The 20,274-nt window shown below is 29.7% G+C and overlaps 1 protein-coding gene across 1 annotated transcript in view; it reads right to left on the reverse strand.

The window, feature by feature from the left end:
• Positions 1-981: 981 nt before the first annotated feature.
• Mnn1 (menin 1) overlaps positions 982-20,274 on the reverse strand; it is a 40,036-nt gene continuing 20,743 nt past the window's right edge. The window contains exons 4-6 of the mRNA XM_067276452.1: positions 19,757-20,022; positions 15,633-16,464; positions 982-2,635 (exon numbers count right to left, since the gene is read on the reverse strand). Coding sequence (XP_067132553.1) covers positions 2,405-2,635; positions 15,633-16,464; positions 19,757-20,022 — 1,329 coding nt within the window. The 3' untranslated portion in view covers positions 982-2,404. The remainder of the gene's footprint in view (positions 2,636-15,632; positions 16,465-19,756; positions 20,023-20,274) is intronic.

Below are 20,274 nucleotides of genomic sequence, written 5' to 3' on the forward strand. Positions count from 1 at the left end.
GTCACAAGTCCTACTTTACCTCCAGATTTTTGCACTTTTTTGTTACCTGTCGATTGCATTTTTTCATGCGAACGATTGATCAATCATTTATTTCATCAGTTGAAAGTAAAAAAAAACAGAAAAATTTTTCACTTAAAGTAAATTTTAATAATAATAATTTTTATTATTATGTATAATAAATTGACATAATCAGCACAATTTAATAATTGTACTATTATGTCAGTTTTGTTCCTTGTCATTTATTTAACTAAATATCAATCTTTATTAAATAAACATTTCTCAGCGATGGAAGGTGTTTAATGTTTTATTAATTGTCATTTATTTATCCATAAACCTGGTTTTGGGTTTAAATAAAAGCTTTTTCATTCTTATAATAAAATTCATATAGAAAATTATGAAATTGAACTTGAAGGTTATATAGCTTTCAATAGAAAAAAAAAATTCGACCTCACTGCAATTCGATCTAGTGCTCTTGTAGTGATTGCAGTGCCCCTGGTGGTAACATTTGTCTCTAGTTGATTTTAGCTAGTAGCGAAGATAGGTAGTCGAAAGACCAGTTAATCTATCGACACTGAAGTCTTAACAGCTCAAACATCCGGCATCACCTTGTTAAGCGAGTCAGTTTTTACAATTTATTTTGTTCGTTAAGCGAGATTTCACTATAATTAGTAATAACTGATTTTGATTGCAGAGTAATAAGTTGACACCACTTTCCTCCTAATTAATTAATGAAAGAAAATATTCAGTAAATACAACAAAATATTTTTTAAAATTTTATATGATTTTTAATTTATTTTCATTTTTTGAAATAGCAATATATTATTTCTGTAAAACATGAATGCAACAAAAGTTTTCTGGTGGTTCTCTTTTAACACTTTTAAATGTAAAAGTATGAGTATAAAAAAATACATATTTATGATCACATGCAATTCAGTAATGAAATATGAGAAATATAACTAAAAAAATTACTCAAAGACAGCCTACAACATCAAACAGTAAAAATTTTATTGGGAGATACCAGTATCAATTTAACTATTTATACACAGTTCAATGTTAAGTTTTGGATCAGTAATGATTTAACAAAAGCTGTTTATCAGATAATTTCAATATACAAAATAAAATGATTAAAATATTTTGAGTAAGTACTAAACTAAGTTTTGAGTTTAAAAATTTTTCATTGCATTTATTTTTACTGAATTTTATATTGTATTCTTAATGGGTTAAAGTGAAAATTTTGATATATAAAATTAAAATTACTGTACAAAAAAGTACTGTACTTTTCTTAAATTTTGATATAATGATTTTTTAAAATCATTTGTTATATGTGTTGTATGTTTAAATTATCTTAATAACAGGCAATTCTCAATGTGTAATCAGTTAGTACAATTTTCTACTTTTATTTATTAACACTAAGGATTTTGTACACTAAATAATACTAAGTCTGTACTGTACATTTAAACATGAACTTGAACAAAATAATAATTGCATTTGAATTTTTCATCAAATTAAAAACAGTCAAAACACAGTTTGACAAATTTGCATTTTGATATCACAACTGTAGAATTAAATGAATGCAGCAAGAGTAAATGTACAATATCTGAGACTTTTCAGGGTTTAAAATTTTTTTTTCAATTGCACAAATTCAAACTTTTTGTTTTGCATTTTAACTTGTTAAATCTGCCTTATTTTAATTTTGGCATCTTTTTTTTAACAGCATCACAGACTGTAGGCAATACACAGATAAGTGCTTTTCACTATCTATACAGAAAGAGATATCTAGTTGCTTAACCAACCAGGAGAAACTGTACATGTTTTTCTTTGAAACAAAAATAATTCAACACTTCCACAAAAATATAGGCCTTTCCTCTACATTCAACAATTCCTGTCCTTGTGCATCTAACAACATTTTTTTTTATAACAACTTCTGCCGAGAGGCAGTTAATAAAAGCAACAGAACTTCTGCAAGACTACTTTCCAGCATGGAATAACTGCAATTTTTGTTTTATTTTTGTGTAAAAGAAAAGATAAATGCAAATATACAAGCCGTACTGAATATGCTTCTACATTTGAGATCTATTCTTTTAGTATGTTTTAAAACAATAATGTGATGTTCTGAAAAGATGACTTGCAGAAAGTTAATAATCTAAAACATTCTAACAAACAATGCCACCTTCACAACTGGAAATGCATATTTACCGTAGAGGTGAATAAAACAATTAAGCACAAACAGTTCATGAGGAAAATGGATGACTATGTATGACAAAGTGGAGAAGTAGGTGATGCTGACTATATACAGTGAATCACAGATGCTGCAACACCCGTAACACTTTCCCCAACTGTTGCATTTCTGTTCTAGAACAGAATACAACAAAGCGCATGGCTTCCACTGACTAGTGGTCCCTGTTCATTCCCGTCTACTCCGTTTAGTTGTGCGTCCTGTGGGAACAAAGTCAAATTCACTACTGTGACGTCCTCTTTTAACAACCTGCACCTGTGACTGTGCTGTTAATTGTAGCTGAATGGCTGATGTGTTCAGTTTTTCTGCAAGTAGTAATTCTCGTAAACCAGCCATTTTCTGACTTGTTAGGTTAATATCCACACGATGGTTAGGGTTAGTGTCTGCTCCCGAATCACCCTGTAATTAAAATTTATATTTTAAGTTTAAATGGAATTTATGTAACAATTTTACAAGATTGAGTAGCCTACATTCTTGTAATCAATAATAGGCTATATTATAAAAAATTTTCTCAACAAAATGTTAGAATCAGTCATTATCATAAATACCTTATCTTTCAAATATTTTTTTTATCTAATATTGAACACTTGTTTTGAAAATCATCATATAAACTTTACCTAGATTACATGAGAAAGTGTAAATATTCAATCTAATATTTACAACAGAAATTTAAAAATTATTTTTCTGTACCAAACAGTAATACGTATACATATAAATTGCAAAAATTGGTTCATACAATCCATACTAGGAAATTTTACATTTCAAACAATATGTATTTACTTTTAATATATTAAATAATATTCAAGATATAGGTTTTGTTATATTTCGAATTATTGTGTTATTTAAAAAATACGTTAATTAAAATTTCTGAGATAAATTGTATGACAAATACATTATTATGTTTATTATTGGAGAGTAAATTATTATTATTTAATGATATAGATCAGTAATTTGAAATGTGATCCTCAGCTCCCAGAGATCTGCAAGTAAATTTTTAAAACATTTTTGCAACATTAACAGAAAACACAAAGCCATAAAAAGAAATATACACAAAAAAATTTTTCTTTTAAAATACTGTTCTTATTTCTGTTAAATGTCTCAGCCCTTAAGTACTGACATAAGGTCCCTGGGACCACATTGATTTTTAAAATCCCATTTTCTTTTTTCTCAGTACACAGAAAAGGCTCAACACTGCAGTAGCTTCAAGTCTATACTTATGACACTCTTCTCAAACTACAGTTAAATAATAACCAAACCTCGACAAAAACCTTTAAAATGCAGCTTTTTATTAACTTTTCGAACATTTTCAGCCATTTGAATGACCTTCTTCGGAAATAAAAATCGTTCAATTTTTATTCCCGAAGAAGGTCATTCAAATGGCTGAAAATGTTCGAAAAGTTAATAAAAAGCTGCATTTTAAAGGTTTTTTTTTGTCAAGGTTTGGATACCTATGATATTCTGTATAGTTAGCATTTCAGAAAAAATTAGATTTTTCCATCTAGACAGACATGATCCCATAGAATACATGTCAGTGATTATGTAACATTTCCCAGTACTGGTCCATGCATGCATGAAATAATGAGTCAGTTTTTCTGATATCATTTTCCTCCCTCAAATGCCCATAAGTATTCTGGGATGTTTCTGGTTCCTGAATTACAAGTTGCATTTCAAGTCAATCAACAGACACCTCTCATTAAGTGTTGTGCAAGGACTTCATGCAGACCCAATGTTTCATTCAGGCATCTCTCCAGGAGTCACCCCCAGAGCAAATCCTCCACTTCTGTGGAAACATTGGAACATTAAAATGTACATCCTCATCCCCTGAAATGTCTCCCCAGAGCAAACTGAATGGATCTTGTGCAGAATTTTATTTCATTTACATTTATTTTCCTTTCAGCAACAATTTTAAAAGTACTAACCTTTTCCAATAATTTAAGACAAACAAATTGCAATCTGTGTCAATTGTCAAAAAATGTTTTTTCTAATAATTTCTCAAGAATCACTACAAGTAAATTAGTTGTATAAAATTGTATTCTTAATTTATTTAATGACTATTTTCAAAGTATTTTTAATTGTAAATTTCTGATTCTCATAACTATTTTTGAATGTCTCAAGCATAAAAATGCAAATTTATAATCAAATTACAGTGGAACCTCGCTTAATGAGCATAATTCATTCCAGAATCTTACTCGTAATGATGTACACTTGTTAAGAAAAACGATTTTTCCCATATAAATTAATGTAAAATATAATGTGTTCCATGCCGAAAAAATACTCAAATATTTTATATATAATGTTTATTCAAAGAAAATTATACATATACATTGTTAAGGAGCATGAATCATCATCATCATCTTTTCTTCTAGTGTGGAATGAACCAACTTGAAATGCAAATTCAATTTGCAGAAAAAAAAAATCTAAATTTAATTTGGAATTTGTCATTAAATTAAATACAAGATGGCAGCATACTGCCTACCTCTAGTCAAATTATTTAATTTCTAATATTTAATTATAGCCTTTACACAGCCCAAGAATTTGGCATGTTTATTATATAACTGGCTATGGTTGTTGATTTTTATATGTAATATGTCTGAACACAAGTTTGGAAAAGTGTGGTGATCACAAGTGACATTAAGATGCTAGCAGAACGAGTGCTAAACACAGACTGATGTAGCATGTGCACAATTAGAGACTTTCCCCTCTTCTTGTCACTTGTTATGCTTGTTAAGCAAGCCATTTTTTTACTATTTGTTTTGCTCGTTATGAGAGGTGCTTGTTAAGCAAGGTTCCTCTGTACTCACTCTTAAGAATACAATGAAACTATAATGGCACAAATTCAACATGACATCTCATTATTTCAACCTTTAGAGAATTAACTAAAAATTTAAAAAAAATATATAAAATTCATAGAATGTTTACATAATGATAATACTTCATAAATTTTATTACATAATAAATGAGAAGCATTAAATAATAACTTTACTTTCAATCAAGTCATACAGATGTATTCTATTTTTTGATTTCAAAATTTTCTAAAAATTACAAAATAGAAGTACAATTTATACATGATTATATTTATCATTACATTAGCAAAACATAACTAAAGAAAACATATAACAGCTATAGTTAATTCAAACCATAGAAATTCATCAACAGCATAGCTTGAATTATATTTTTTCAAATAATAATACCAATAATTATGGCCAGCTCAAGAGTATGCATTGTTTTAAGTATCATTCAATGATGGTGTTGTCTGCAATTTTAATTTTATTTTTATAGCATTCCATAAAATGGGGTGACTAGAAACACCTTTCTGTCTAAATGATTATGTAACTCCAAAAACATTTTGCATAATGCAATAAAAACACTACAAAAGCTTAAAAATCTGCAAAAAGTTGTAGTTTAATGAAAAAAAGCCAGGAAATTCCTGGGGTTTAACCCATGGAATTTTTAATTTTTACTTTACAACATGAAAGGTTAATTTTAAAAAATTTTCTTTTACACTAGAAATAGGTAAGTCAATAGGATATATAGTGATATAAGTAAGATAGCAAAAGTGTTAATTTTCTTTTACAAATAAATTTGAGTGTTTTTACTAGTTGCAGACCAGGGCTCTGGTACTCCAAGAAATCTTCAAAATAATAATAATAATCATCTAAGGTGAAATCCAATTTAGACATATTTTTAATATAAAATTTGTTACACAGTAAAGTTAATCACAAAATAAAAAGCCTAAATAGTAGTTGTTGCTACTTTAATGTTTTTATTTGGTTTACAATAATGAAATAACAAGGATACCAAATTTAAACAGTAAATTCCTTTGTAAGTTTTCAACTGAGAGCAAACAAGATACCCATGGAACAACTTAGTCGTGTGATATAAACAAAATTATTGATAATGGATATGCATGGGACCAATCAATAGTACAGTATTTCTAGAAACTTCTGCAAACTTAACCAATCACACTTTTAGGCTTTAGTAGTTGGCTTGGGAAAAAATGGCAAAGAGAGATTAATGAGGAAATTTTGTACAGAATTCGATATTCTTGAAGGGGAAATTGAGAAATATATAATTTTTTATTTAATGATAATTTAACTTACCATTAAAAATTAATTGTTTTAAATGTTTTTAGTGCATCCCATTTATTATTAGCTTGCCTAAATGAATAAAATTCCAATTAAACTTGTTAAAACATTTACAATTCTATCAAGATATGATATAATTTTATAACACATCCAGATATGGATAAAAAAAGTAATAAATGTGATCAAATTAACACTGCCTTTAATTTCAAATATTTCTTAATTCTGCTCATTTATTATGCATATTTGCTTTTTTTTTTTTACAAAATAAAAATTTTTTACCAGTAGAATATTTATTAAAATGTTCAGATATGATTAGTATTTCAAAAGCATTAATAACTGTTTTGTTAAATTTTTTTAGTATTAGCAATTATTGCAAATTTTTTAAATTAAGAATTTATAAATAATAATGCTCTTATTAAAATAAATTAATTCAGATTGTTTCATTGGTTATTTAACATAAACATGCAAAGCTTTTCTATAAAAGACATAGGAACAAAAAACTTTTAAAGAAGTTGTTATAACAGAAGACAGTTATCAAAATGTAAGGAATGTTTACTGTATAATAAAATTAATAAATAAATTAATTTTTCAAGTTAAATGTGACATAACATGAATATATTAATAACTACTTCATATATATACAATGTAACTAAATATTTATTAAGAATGCTTACTTCAGCAAGCTAAATCTTTAATTAATTAATAAGAAGCATTTTCATCCTGACCAGGACACTAACTTACAATTCATGCAAAATGAATACAAATATCATTATTCTTTAAAATTAACCAAAGTTGGAATATTTTATAACTTCCAGCAAATTGAATCTTAATTTGATCATATAAAATTCCGTGTTTTCTGTTTTCTTCCACTGGCTTTTTGTTTGACTATATCAGTAACCATCTCAACTGAGGGTACAGGAAGAAAAATTAATAATGGTGAATGTACTATAAGGATATTCAGATTCTGTCTTTGGCAATGTCACCTTTGGCAATTCTGCCTTTTGTTATCATAAAAGGTTATAAAACTTAGCACCATCATTGTATATAAACAAATAAATAAATCACTGGTAATTTCAGGAGGCCAACTTTTATTAATTAAAAGAAATGTTTTTAGTCAAAATGACTATCCTTGGTTTACAATCTGATGTTTAACGGTTTAGAGCAGGGGTGAGTAACCTTTTTAATCAACGGGCCAATTTAAATTTTAAAATTTTTTGGCGGGCCGCACATAAAGTAACACTTATTAATAATAAACATTAGAATAAAAAAATATAAAATTTAAAAAAAAAGTAAAGATTTCATATACAAATTTTAATGCAAAATAAAAACAAACAAGAAAAGAACAGAAAAACGAATTTACTTGAAATTTTTAATGAGAAATTTGGCACTGTTTTTTCGACACAAGCTGATCAATATCAGCTGGAATTGATGAGGTAGCTACACGTACGCAGCTTTCTAATCGTGCATCACTCAGTCTTGATCGGTGGTCATTTTTGATTAATTTCATAGTTGAAAATAATTGTTTGCAAACATACGTACTTCCGAACAGAGACATCATTTGCTTTGCATTTTTCGTCAAAAGCGGAAATTTCTCAGGGCTCACATAAGATTTATAAAAATTTTTGATGTTTACTGAGAAAAATACATTTTTTAAATCTGTATTATTCTGCATGTCAATCACTTCCATTTGAAAGTCTTCGGGAACTGTATCCACATCGATATTAAATGGCGAGGAAAACATTTTCATGGAAACCGCTGTCTTCTCAGCTTTGAACATTTGGAATCGTAATTGAAATTCATTGATTAAAATGTCTATATATTGTGTGTATTTTTGAGTAGTAGTAACGTTTTCTTTTTCTAAATGTGGAAAGTGAGACACATTATTCTGCAAAAGATGCTGTTTCCACAATTTTAATTTGTGCTCAAAGCCCTGAATTTTATCATACAAATTGTGAATAAACTGTCCTTTGCCTTGAAGTTCCACATTAAGATAGAGATGCTGAGTCATGTCGATGAGAAACCCAAAATCGCACATCCATTCTTTATTACCAAAATGAGGAAAGGTATATCCCTTCATATCCAAGAGCAATTGTATTTCGCTTTTTAAGTTGTATACTCTTTTTAGCATTGCACCTCTACTAAGCCAACATACTTCAGTATTAAAAACCACATCGCCATATTCAGTTTCTAAATCTTTCAGGAATTCTTTAAATTCACGGTGATTTAACGTGCGCGACTTTATAAAATTGATTAGTTTAATTATTGGTGCTGTGACATTTGGCAAACTCAATCTTTTCGCACACAAATTTTCCTGGTGAATTATGCAGTGGTTAACGAATATTCCCTTCCTGTGACCTTAATGTCTTGAAATGTCTTCTCAATTCTTCCCGATACTCCTACCTCCATGCTTGACATTGCTCGTGCTCCATCTGTCAATATACCAATAATCTTTTCCAATGAAATTGAAAAATTTTCTAACGCAGACTTTAGTTCATCGTACAGGTCTTTGCCGGTTGTAGTCTCTTGCATTGGAATCAGTGAACACAATTCTTCGGTAATATTAAATTTGGTGTCAATACCACGTAAAAATATAGCCAGTTGTGCTGTATCGCTAATATCACAACTCTCATCAAGTGCCAAAGAACAGTATTCAAATTTTGCAATGCGTTCACGAAGCGTTGTTGCTATGTTCTCAGACAAGTCTTCAATTCTCCTTGCAATGGTGAATCTTGATAAACTAATGTTTGAAATAATACTTATTTTATCAGGAAATGCTATTTCTGCAACAGCAGTCAGGCATTCTTTTATCATCTCTCCATCCGCAAAGGGTTTCATTTTTTTGCCAGTATTTGACTGACAACAAAACTAGCCTTTACTGCTGTATTTGATAAAATAGCTTGATTTTTAAAAATAGCCTGTTGGTTTCCCAAGTTTTTCTCCATTTGATTAAACTTATCTATCCGGAGTTGTCCTGTTAAGTTTTTATATTGTTGTTCATGTTTTGTATCGTAATGCCTTTTTATGTTATATTCTTTTAATGTCGACACAGTCTCTGAGCATATTAAGCATACAGCTTTACTTTGACGAAAGTGAAAAAATAATCAAATTTCCACTTTGCTTGGAAATGCCTGTGCTCATCTGCAACCTTTCGTTTTTTTTGTTTGCTTTTCCGACATGCTATTATGGATTAAAAATTTGAAAGTTAAAAAAATTTGTAGGAAAACTTAATTTTGAATAAAAAAACTCTAATATTACCTTTTTGACAATAATATTGCACTCACGCCTTTCAAGAAACACAAGAATTGCTAAAATTGCTAGTTAACAGCTTACCAGTCTGACTGATTGTGTGACAGAAGCAAACACAAACAAGCACAGATGTGGTGCGTTCGTATTGCATGTTTAAACAAGTCGCCGACAAGTGAGTAACTCGTCACAAAAAATTTTTTCGGTTTAGTATGTACTACCATTTTATTAAAATTAATTTTATAACAATATATTGATGGGAGAAAGTCGATAAAATAAATTCAATTTTAGAAATGCTTGGCGGGCCACATAAACATGTTTAATGGGCCGCAAGCGGCCCACGAGCCACGTGTTGTTCATCCCTGGTTTAGAGTAATGTAGTACAGCATATGAAAATTAGAACATATTCAAAATTAATTAATATTCTGAACAATTATAATGTTTGAATTTGAAACAAATGCAGTGGAACATGTGAAATAGAATAAAACAAAACAATGAAATAACAATACAGTAAAATAAAATAAAAACAAACTGTTCAAAATATTAATTTTGAATATGTTCTAATTTGTTATAAGCTATATTCTAAACTGTTAAATATAAGATTGTAAACTGAAAATGGCCAAATTTTGACTAAAAACACTAATTTTAATCAATAAAAACTGGCTTCCTGAAATTTTCAGTGATTTATTTATTTATTACTTTCTTATATATTTCTTTTTTACATAATCAATACTTATATGAATAAAAAATCTAGCAACAAGTAGTGTAACTTACCCAGCTGTTATGAGTTTTAAAATAAAAAATTAACCTATATTATTAAGCAGAGTAAGTAAAAAAAAAGTGTGGTGCCATCTGTTATAAGACTGTTATAAAAATTTTTTATACTATATTTTTAATCTATATATATAAAAACGAATGTATGTCTGTGTGTGTGTTTGTCCTTCATGCATTACCACACCATTTACCCGATTGCCGTGAAACTTCAGGAAGTTGTTTAATAAACTCCCGCGAAGGTTTCTGGCATATGTGAAGACCACCATTTCCCCCCTTTCAAAAATATATTTATATATGGATTAAGGCTTTCATGTCCAACAGATGGCGCTAACTTCTGATGACCTAAGTTTGCTTTTCTGTGAGGCATTATGCTTTCCTGTGAGAATGGACTAAAGCAGATCATTTTCTATCTATCTATATAAATAAAATATAACGTTTGTTTGTTCCTACCGATTCCTTTGAAATTTTGACACAACGTTGCATTCGAATACGAACGTGTTTTTATATAATATACATGTCAAAATTCCCCCTACTGGGGGAGATGGACAGGATTAAGACTTACCGTGAAGAACTCGGCTTCTATTATACTATTTTACATGTGGTTTTTTGCATTTTTGATTGTGTTTTAATAGGTTATGTCAACAGAATATACACTAAAAAGGGATTTTTCGGTATTTCCTTGTGGGGGAGAGGGACAGGATTAAGGCTTACTGTGAAGAACTCAACTTTTATTATACTGTTTTAGATGCATGTTTGATTGCATTTTAATAGGGTACATCAAGAGAATGTATACTAAGAAGAGGTTTTTTGAAATTCCTCCCACGGGGGAAGTGTTATACATTTATAATAGATACATTTTGAGCCACAACAACACGTGGCCAGATCTGCTAGTTACTATATAATGGCAAAAATCTTAATTTTGAGGTATGGATGAGTTTTATAAAAAAAGTGCAAATGTCAATAATGAATAAAATCTTTGCAAGTCCTACCTCTCAAAATATGACACATGACATCCCTTTATCTCCTCACCTCCTTGACCTTTAACCATCAAAATTTAATAGCATCAAAGCCCCTCATATACAAACCACCATGCCAAATTTTGTTTCTTAATCTTTACCCCATCCTGAGATATTAAATGAAATACATGTGAGATCCCAGATGGAAGTCAATTTAGAGGTCTGAATGTGGACTATCAATCGAGAAATTAAAGATCTTTTCAGACACAAATAGGAAGAATTAAAGGTCTTGATTAAACAATAAAGGTTTTTTTTATAAAATACTAGCTGACCCGGCCACGCGTTGTTGTGGCTCAAAATGTATCTATTATAAATGTGTAACACTTCCCCCGTGGGGGAATTTCAAAAAATCCCTTCTTAGTGTACAGTACTCTTGACATACCCTATTAAAACGCAATTAAAAACGCAAAAAACATGTAAAATAGTATAATAAAAGCCGAGTTCTTCACAGTAAGCCTTAATCCTGTCCCTCTCCCTGCAAGGAAATATCGAAAAATCCCTTTTTAGTGTATATTCTGTTGACGTAACCTATTAAAACGCAATTAAAAACGCAAAAAAACGCATCTAAAATAGTATAATAGAAGCCATGTTCTTCACGGTAAGCCATAATCCTGTCCATCTCCCCTCCCAGTGGGGGGAATTTCAACATGTATATTATATAAAAACACATGCGTATTCGAATGCAACGTTGTGTCAAAATTTCAAAGGAATTGGTAGGAACAAACGAACGTTATATTTTATTTATATAGATAGATAGAAAATCTGCTTTAGTCCATTCTCACAGAAAAGCATAATGCCTCACAGAAAAGCGAACTTAGGTCGTCGGAAGTTAGCGCCATCTGTTGGACATAAAGGCCTTAATCCATATATAAATATATTTTTGAAAGGGGGGAAATGGTGGTCTTCACATGTGCCAGAAACCTTCGTGGTAGTGTATTAAACAACTTCCCGAAGTTTCATGGCAATCGGATAAATGGTGTGGTAGTGCATGAAGGACAAACACATACACACACACACAGACATACATTCATTTTTATATATATAGATTAAAACAAAGGGTAAATTGTGTAGAAAAGACCAAAGTTGAGGAAAACGTGGTTAGAGAGTAGTAGTATTTAATTGCAAAGTTGACCTCTCCCACGCCCTTCGACAGGTTTCAAATTGTCACCAGGTGATGATGAGAGACCAATGAAAAGACAACTTTGGGTGTAAAACTTATAAAACCGCGTGAATCAAGGTTGTTGATGTTCTTGGTTCGTAGTTCATTTATCCTGTAAATTGGTGCTTTATGGAGAGATCATTGGGAAGTTTTCCATCAATCTGGGAATAACTTTTGCCCTCCAGTTTCATCCATACTCGCTGAGGTTCACCTTTTCTCCCGAGACTTTTGACCGAAGCAGTGCCGCATGCCCCAGGGCCATCGATAAGAACGTCTGTCATTGAGGGACAGAAGGAAGTACTTCCTACTGAACGTCAGACTCTTGTATGGACTTTTAGCTTACTCCCTGAGCTGTGTTACAACAAAATTTTGCAAAACGTTGTAAGAAATTTTTTGTAATATAATAAATGGATTAAAAGATGGAAAGCCTGTCTCAGAGAGTTTTTTCTATGCCCACATGATAGTCATGACCGCGTGACAATCTTGACAAACACACCCAGTCAGCTAACCCCACATGCATTCTGAAATGCACACACCCCCATGGAATTTTTTTACTTTTTTAGATTCGGGAGGTCTCAAAACATGGAGATTTGTGAAGAACTCAGAGGGTCAAATTTGACATGATTCCAATACTTTCCCTTGTTATATATACATAACAGCTGGGAAAGTAAAAGACAAGACTTGTAAACAATAAATTCTATAAGTACTTATTTTAAAACTTGTTAGTATTAAAATATGTTTGTATTACTACTTGTTATTAGGATTCAATTTGGTGATGACCAATTGTGATAAGTTATGTTTTTCTTTTCTCAACTAACTCATGCCTGGGAAATACAAGGGATGATCAAAAAGTAAGGTTTTGTGCCTGCAGGAAAAGTGTACATTTTATTTCATACAACCAATACAGCCAACTGATAGTACATACATTAGGTTATTTTTCGACATAGTCTCCATACGGTTTAGGCACTTGTCACTTTGTGTGATGAGTCTGAAAATTCCCTCTTGGTAAAAATCCAGTCCTTGCATGTTCAGCCAAGTTGTCGTAAAGTGTTTCACTTCCTCATCCAAATCTGAAGCAAATAGTCATCTTGCTAGGTTCTCCTTCAACAAGAGAGGAAACAGAGAAAATCGCTTGGAGCAAGGTCTGGGCTGTAGGGAGGGTAATCGATGATCCTCATCGGTGGCGTTTTCTCTACCGGCCGCAAACTTCCGATACCATTCTACAACATGCTGATGAGACATTACAGTCTCTCCATAAACCTCTACCAGCGAATTTCAGCCACAGTTACATGTTTTGCCCACAGAAATCGAATAACTGAGCAGATTTCTTCGCAAGAACAGTTTTCCAAATGAGTCGCCATTTGTGTTTACCTACAACTAGTATTGTAGGTGGTGGGTGGCTGAAACTCTGTATAGTTGCCAACCACATGTATTGGAATTACCGCACACTTCTCATTTCTCTATAACAAATGAAACTTCAAGAAAAATATCAGCATAGTAACCTTACTTTTTAATCAACCCTCATAGATAATATACAAGGCACATTCAATAATAAACCAGAAAAGTGCAATTAAAAGTCAGGTGGATGTGCAATAGCTTAGTAATTTTGACACATGAAACTTCCAAGTCTGATGCAACAGTAACTGTAACTGGCAACACTGCTGATGAGTGAAAACATAAGACAACAAAACCAATAAAGTGGTAGCAAATTTCCAGCAGTGCATGAAGCAAGAGCAGTGTAGTGTTGTCTGACTTTTGACTAAAAGCAAACAACATCCATTTGCACATGCAAGTACAATAAGGAGATGACTACACATAGATGGGCAAGTAGAATTCTAAGGTTCCAAAAACAGCTACAGTTATTGAAAGATTCTCTATGGCTGGAACTACAGTAAATGACATGTAGAATCTCCCACAGAACTGTGGCTACTTTTGAAACCTTAGAAGTTTATTCATACACCAGTGTGCAACTCATGTAGTTGTCTCCCTACTGTACCTGCCAATGGACATCAATTAGTTTTAGTAGAGGTGTCACCATTTTATTAGTCTGTTGTCTTATGTTCTCACATATCAACAACACTGTCACCAGTCACATTACTGTTGCCTTAGACGTGGAAAGTTTCATGTGTCAAAATTACTAAGCTATTGCTCATCCTCTCAACTTTTAATGGCACTTTTCCAGTTTTCTATTCAACACGTCTTGCATGTGTTGATATTATTTCATTGATTTACTTTTTAAGGCACTAGAACTAGAGCTCATCACAATTTGGTCAGAGTCAATGTTTGTTCTTAAATGAATATGTTGTATTAAGTTAACAAATCAATATATATTTTTATAAATTTATTTGTATTTTGTATTATTATTGTGTATACTTTCATACAAAATATGTACAGCTAGCACTAAATAAAATTACTGAAATTGAAGTCTCATCAAATAAATACTTTATTTTCAACTACCTAATAAAATATTTTGCTAATTGTAAATAAAAATGGCTAACATAATTAGTTCTTTCTATTCAAATTACACAGAAAGTTAAATGATAAAATATTTTCTATAAATTAAAGCACAAACTACTGTAATTAGTAGCAAATTTACATTTTATATTTCATAAAAAATTATTAAATGTACATGTCAGGAGATGAAAAATATTTCAAATTTTGAACTGTACTGTTAATTGCCAATTTAGCATAGTAGCCTACAGTAAGATGAAATGAAAGCTCTAGGATCTGAACAGACTGAACAATAAATTGGTATCCATAGACCATCTGTGTTCTATTAAAGCATGTTCTATTGAGCCACTAGTAAACTGTATCTCTGATTTATTAAGAAAAACAAAACATTATTCTCAAAAGTACTTAGTTAAAAATTTTCACCATTCTTCTCCTAAGGAAATCAAACAAAACTTTATTGGTAGATTAAGTTATGAAATCCTAATATATTATTTAGTGCTTTTTATTACCACTCATATTATAAAGGATTACTATTAAAAACTTTTACTGAAAAAATTTATAAGTATTAAAATTGCTAAATATACAATTTGCTGATACACTTACTAATATTATAAACTATTTAAAAATGTATACATAAATATTATAAAATAATGAACTGATTCACTAACCTGTAAAAGATCGGCTGGACTGTCTGCTTTTAGCATAGAATCTACTGTCAAACCAGGAAATGGTGTTCCATTAGATTGTGTGCTTAGAAGATCTCGACAATCAGCTGATGACGATGAGGAGCTTGATGACCGAGAAGAAAAGGGTTCTCCTGAACCTAAAAGGTATTCAGGATTTAAAATATTATCTCCACAAGCTGCAGCAAGAGCCATTATATTAGGATGAGGAGCTTCATTTGGATCAATGTGCGTCACTAAAGATCTCAAAAATTCTGATTCTTGACCCGAAGCAGGTTTATCATTTGATTTTTCTGATTCAGCAATGATGTGTTTCTTTGATGTAATTTTTTGTTGAGATTTATTCGAATTCTTTTCAGAAGATCCATTCATTGCAATATTACCATCTTTTTCATTTAATTTGTTTTCTTTTTGTTTTCCTTTATTTTTTACATTGTCTTCATCATTGTTTTTCACGTCATCTTTCTCTGTTTTTTTTTCATTTTCATCAATTAATTTGTCTTCTTCCTCTTCTGAAATATGTATATCCACTCGGGCTCGAATGGATGCAGGAAACTTTGAAATTGTTGCAACTAAAGGTCGAGCCCATCCAATGTGCAAAACAGGTGTAGATGATCCTTCTTCCCATTCACACAATCCATCATAAAAACGCAAAAGATAAGCAAAACATTGAGGATCTTGTAATAAAGGTATTGTTGATCTACCAGAAGGTTCACAGCCACCAGTACTAACAACTTTGATAATATGTGGAATGAGTTCATTTGCAATTTCAAGAAATTCTTTATAAATCTCTTCATCTTCACGCCCATAGTTATATCTGCAAAATATAAACTTTCAATATTAACATTGAAAAGAATAAGTAATAAACTATAAGGAAATTTAAAATAAAAGCCAGTCTTAAAAAATGACAAGGTATTACAAATTATCAGTTATTAAATGAAATTTATTTTTAATTAGATATAACGACTATTTAGTTGGCAGTTTTAATTTTTTTATAATAATATCTAAGGATATTGATACAATTATTAAATTAATTATAAATCAAACATTACTATATCAATGGAATAGTAAATAGTGACATTCTTTCTTCATCATTATTTTCAAAACCTTAATTACGAAAGAAAACACAAAACTACAAAAATATAATAATAAAAAAAAACAACTAAAGAAAAAAGTAAAAAACTAAATTAAACTATACTGTACAATCATAAAATGAATGGCAGATGCAAAGGCAATATTTGTAAATCAGATCTAAGAATCATTAAAATGAAACATAGACTGCAGTACAGCTGACAGAATATGAGTAGTTTGGTAATAGTAATATATTCACAAAAAGACTTCGAGCTGTAGTATTCAGGCAGCAGTCCTGTTGGTCAACAAGTTTTTATATACCTTCCACAAAGAAGCCAGCAGGCTGGAGCCTGAACCATTTCTCCACCACTACACAGACTATTTGATGAGAGGTGAAACAGTGTTCCTTTAAAGCCTTTTTCAGCAGCCAAACACAAAAAAGTTACAAGGGAAAAGGTCGACTGTATGGAAGATGGGCAAGAACCTTCCAGACGAAACAGTGCAGGATGTTCAAACAGGTGTTTCTGTAAACTCTTTGCATGCACCAAAGAATTTCCACTGGTTGCATACCTTCCTTAACACTTTCTGGTCTGACCTTTTTGCTATGCTCTGCTTCTGTGTGCTGAGTTTTTACTGTATTTATACAATTGCACTGTTTGAAAACAAACAACTTCTTAGTTTTCATTTTATTAAACTCTGTTAAAGATTATTTTTTCTGTTTAATCTGATATATATTATGTAAGTATTCATTGATATAGTTTGGATTTTAGATAGTTTAAATTTAATGTAAACAAATGAAAATAAGAAAAGTTTTGGTTTTAAATAATTACATTGTTTGAAAAGTTTGCAACTGAATTTGATTGAATGATGTTATTTTTATTCTATTGTATGTTTTCTAGCATCTGACAAAAATTTATGATGATATGTCCAATAGAAATTTAGTTTTTGATTTTTTTTAGAACATCATTCCACTTCATCAGAGTAGTTAGGCTTAGCACTCCATAGAAAATACATTGAGCTGCATACATAATTTATTATGTTTTTAAATGTAATTTTTGTATAATCAGATAATAAAGTATTTACTTTTTGTCAAATGCAAGTACTAGTACATGAAAACTATCATACATTTTCTTAATTTTAATTTAACATTTTTAATTCTTTGTTTGTCTGAATATCAATAGTGTTGCAACTTTTCTTACATTTATTATTACACTAACGTAAATTGTTTTATCCTACAGTATATTTAATATAACTTTTAATTAATTTATTAAATTAAATGACAATTATTAATATAAACTAGATATTTATGTAAATATTTTAATATATTTTTAAAAATATTAAAATAACTTATAATTTTTTATTTATTTTCTGTCAGCATATGAAACTAGGTGTTATATTATTTATATTATCCAAAACTCTATGAATGTAGAAATTATGAGAAAACACATTTAAAACAAGGGTAAATAAAGGAACATAAGGCATATGTTCATGGACCTCAGGAGGAGTACAAGGTTGAACGTGGATCATAAGATATTGGACTAGAAAGTGTTAAAATTCATGTTATAAAGTTTGTACATTTTTGTCCTATTAGAAGTGTGAATTTTGGTGTATATATGCTCAATATTTTTATTTTACTTTAATATTTGGGGAATATATTGCTTCTCAAAATATGCCGTCTTCATTCATTGATCACACTATTTGAAAAAGTAATAACCAATAGGACTTTTAATAAATGCATAAATAATACTGTGTGTGTTTTATATACTGTATTGCAGATACATCAAAATATAAGTTTAACCAGACACCCTTAAAACAGTTTTGTTTTGTTTTGTTTCAAATGTTTTCTGGAGATCAATTCTGTAGCAGACAGATTCAATACCATAAATCAATTTTGATTTAAAAAGAGCTGTATATAAATAGTCTGTTAAAAATTACAAGATAGACTACAAAACAGCCAATTCCATTGTTTCTTTTTTAACCTTATGAGTATCTTTTAAACAAAGTTAAAAAAGACATGTCTTAATTAAGGTACTCATAAGGTTTAAACATGTCTTAATTATTTAATAACTCTAATAAATCTAACAATTTATGCAGAGATTATCAATTGGCTTTTTCAGTTTAATTTATCATCAAATATAAATTCTAGATATTTGAAATTAATTTAATTTTGATTTTTTTATTGTTGATGTAAAACAGATTCATCAGGATTTAGTTACTTATTATGATTTTTATTGTTTTATCAAGATTCAGTACTATATGATGATAAATTAAATGTGTATTTACATTTAAAAACAGTTGTTTGTGATTTAATATCTAAATGATTAATGTTTTTATCAGCAGTAGTCAGAATAATGTTGTAGACATTTGTGATAAATGTTCTTTAAGCTTAACATTTTTTATTTATTAATTTAAAATTAATTTGTTACATATTTTTCTCTAAAAAACAACATGGGTATCATTAATAATACAAAATGGCAATATCCAGTGTGAACAGAAAGCAAAAAGTAAATAATGCTCCATTTTTAAACCATCCTTAAACAGAAAAATTCTTCATTATTAAGCACAACGGAAGAACTTTATGCTTTATTTGTCAAATAAATTAGAACTGATTACACTCATAAGGTTTTTTTTAAAATATTTTTGTATTTAAATTTGTTAATTGAATTTTGTTCCAAAGAAACTTGAAAAAGATTGCATTTCTTCATAACAAACCTATTACACTATATGAAAAAATTCATTTAAAAAGTATCAATAAGATTGTATACTTTATATATATGCAATCTATATATCACACTAACCTTATGAAGCTCTGCAAATAAAATTTTTGGTACGTTAAAAATATTTGCAAAGCTTCATAAGGTTAGTGTGATATATATATATATATATATATATATATTTGTCAATGCTTTGTTTATAAGATGGATTTTATATATGCAATCTTACTGATTTTTAAACATCTTACACCTTAAATACATCTTAAAAATCAATTTATAATAATCAGCCTATTAAAAAGTAATTAAATAAACATATTTGCCTACTTTCGTATCACATCGGCAGCATTTGCCCAAGCTTCTAAAGCTTCTTTGTAACGACCATTTCTATATAAGTAGCCTCCTAAGTATGTATATGGATACACATGTTGATTATTGTAGTAACTTTGTGCTGCCAAGATTGCTTCTCGAAATAATTCTATTGGAGGAGGTCTACCAGGAGTAAGAGAAATTTCTTCTAAATCACCAAGATTTCCAAGTGCCATAGGATAATTTTTTAGATGTCCAAGATCATATAAAACCCATAAAAGTTTCTGTAAAATGAAATAATAATCAATATTTTTATACATGTCAATATTGAATTTTTATGTAAATATAGAGTACAATCAAATTAATTGCAATTTTCTCTATAATACAATGTAATCAAAACAATAATTAAATCTCTGAAGCTTCATTATATCAATTTAAAATAAATCTGATCAAGATTAACAAACCCTAAATATAAAATGTAATGGGTTGATCAAAAAGTTTGTTTTATAGACAAAAATAGTATTCAAATTTTAAAA

Source organism: Centruroides vittatus, unplaced genomic scaffold, assembly GCF_030686945.1.
Source record: "Centruroides vittatus isolate TY-2023 unplaced genomic scaffold, ASM3068694v2 contig_694, whole genome shotgun sequence".
NCBI lineage: Eukaryota > Metazoa > Arthropoda > Arachnida > Scorpiones > Buthidae > Centruroides > Centruroides vittatus.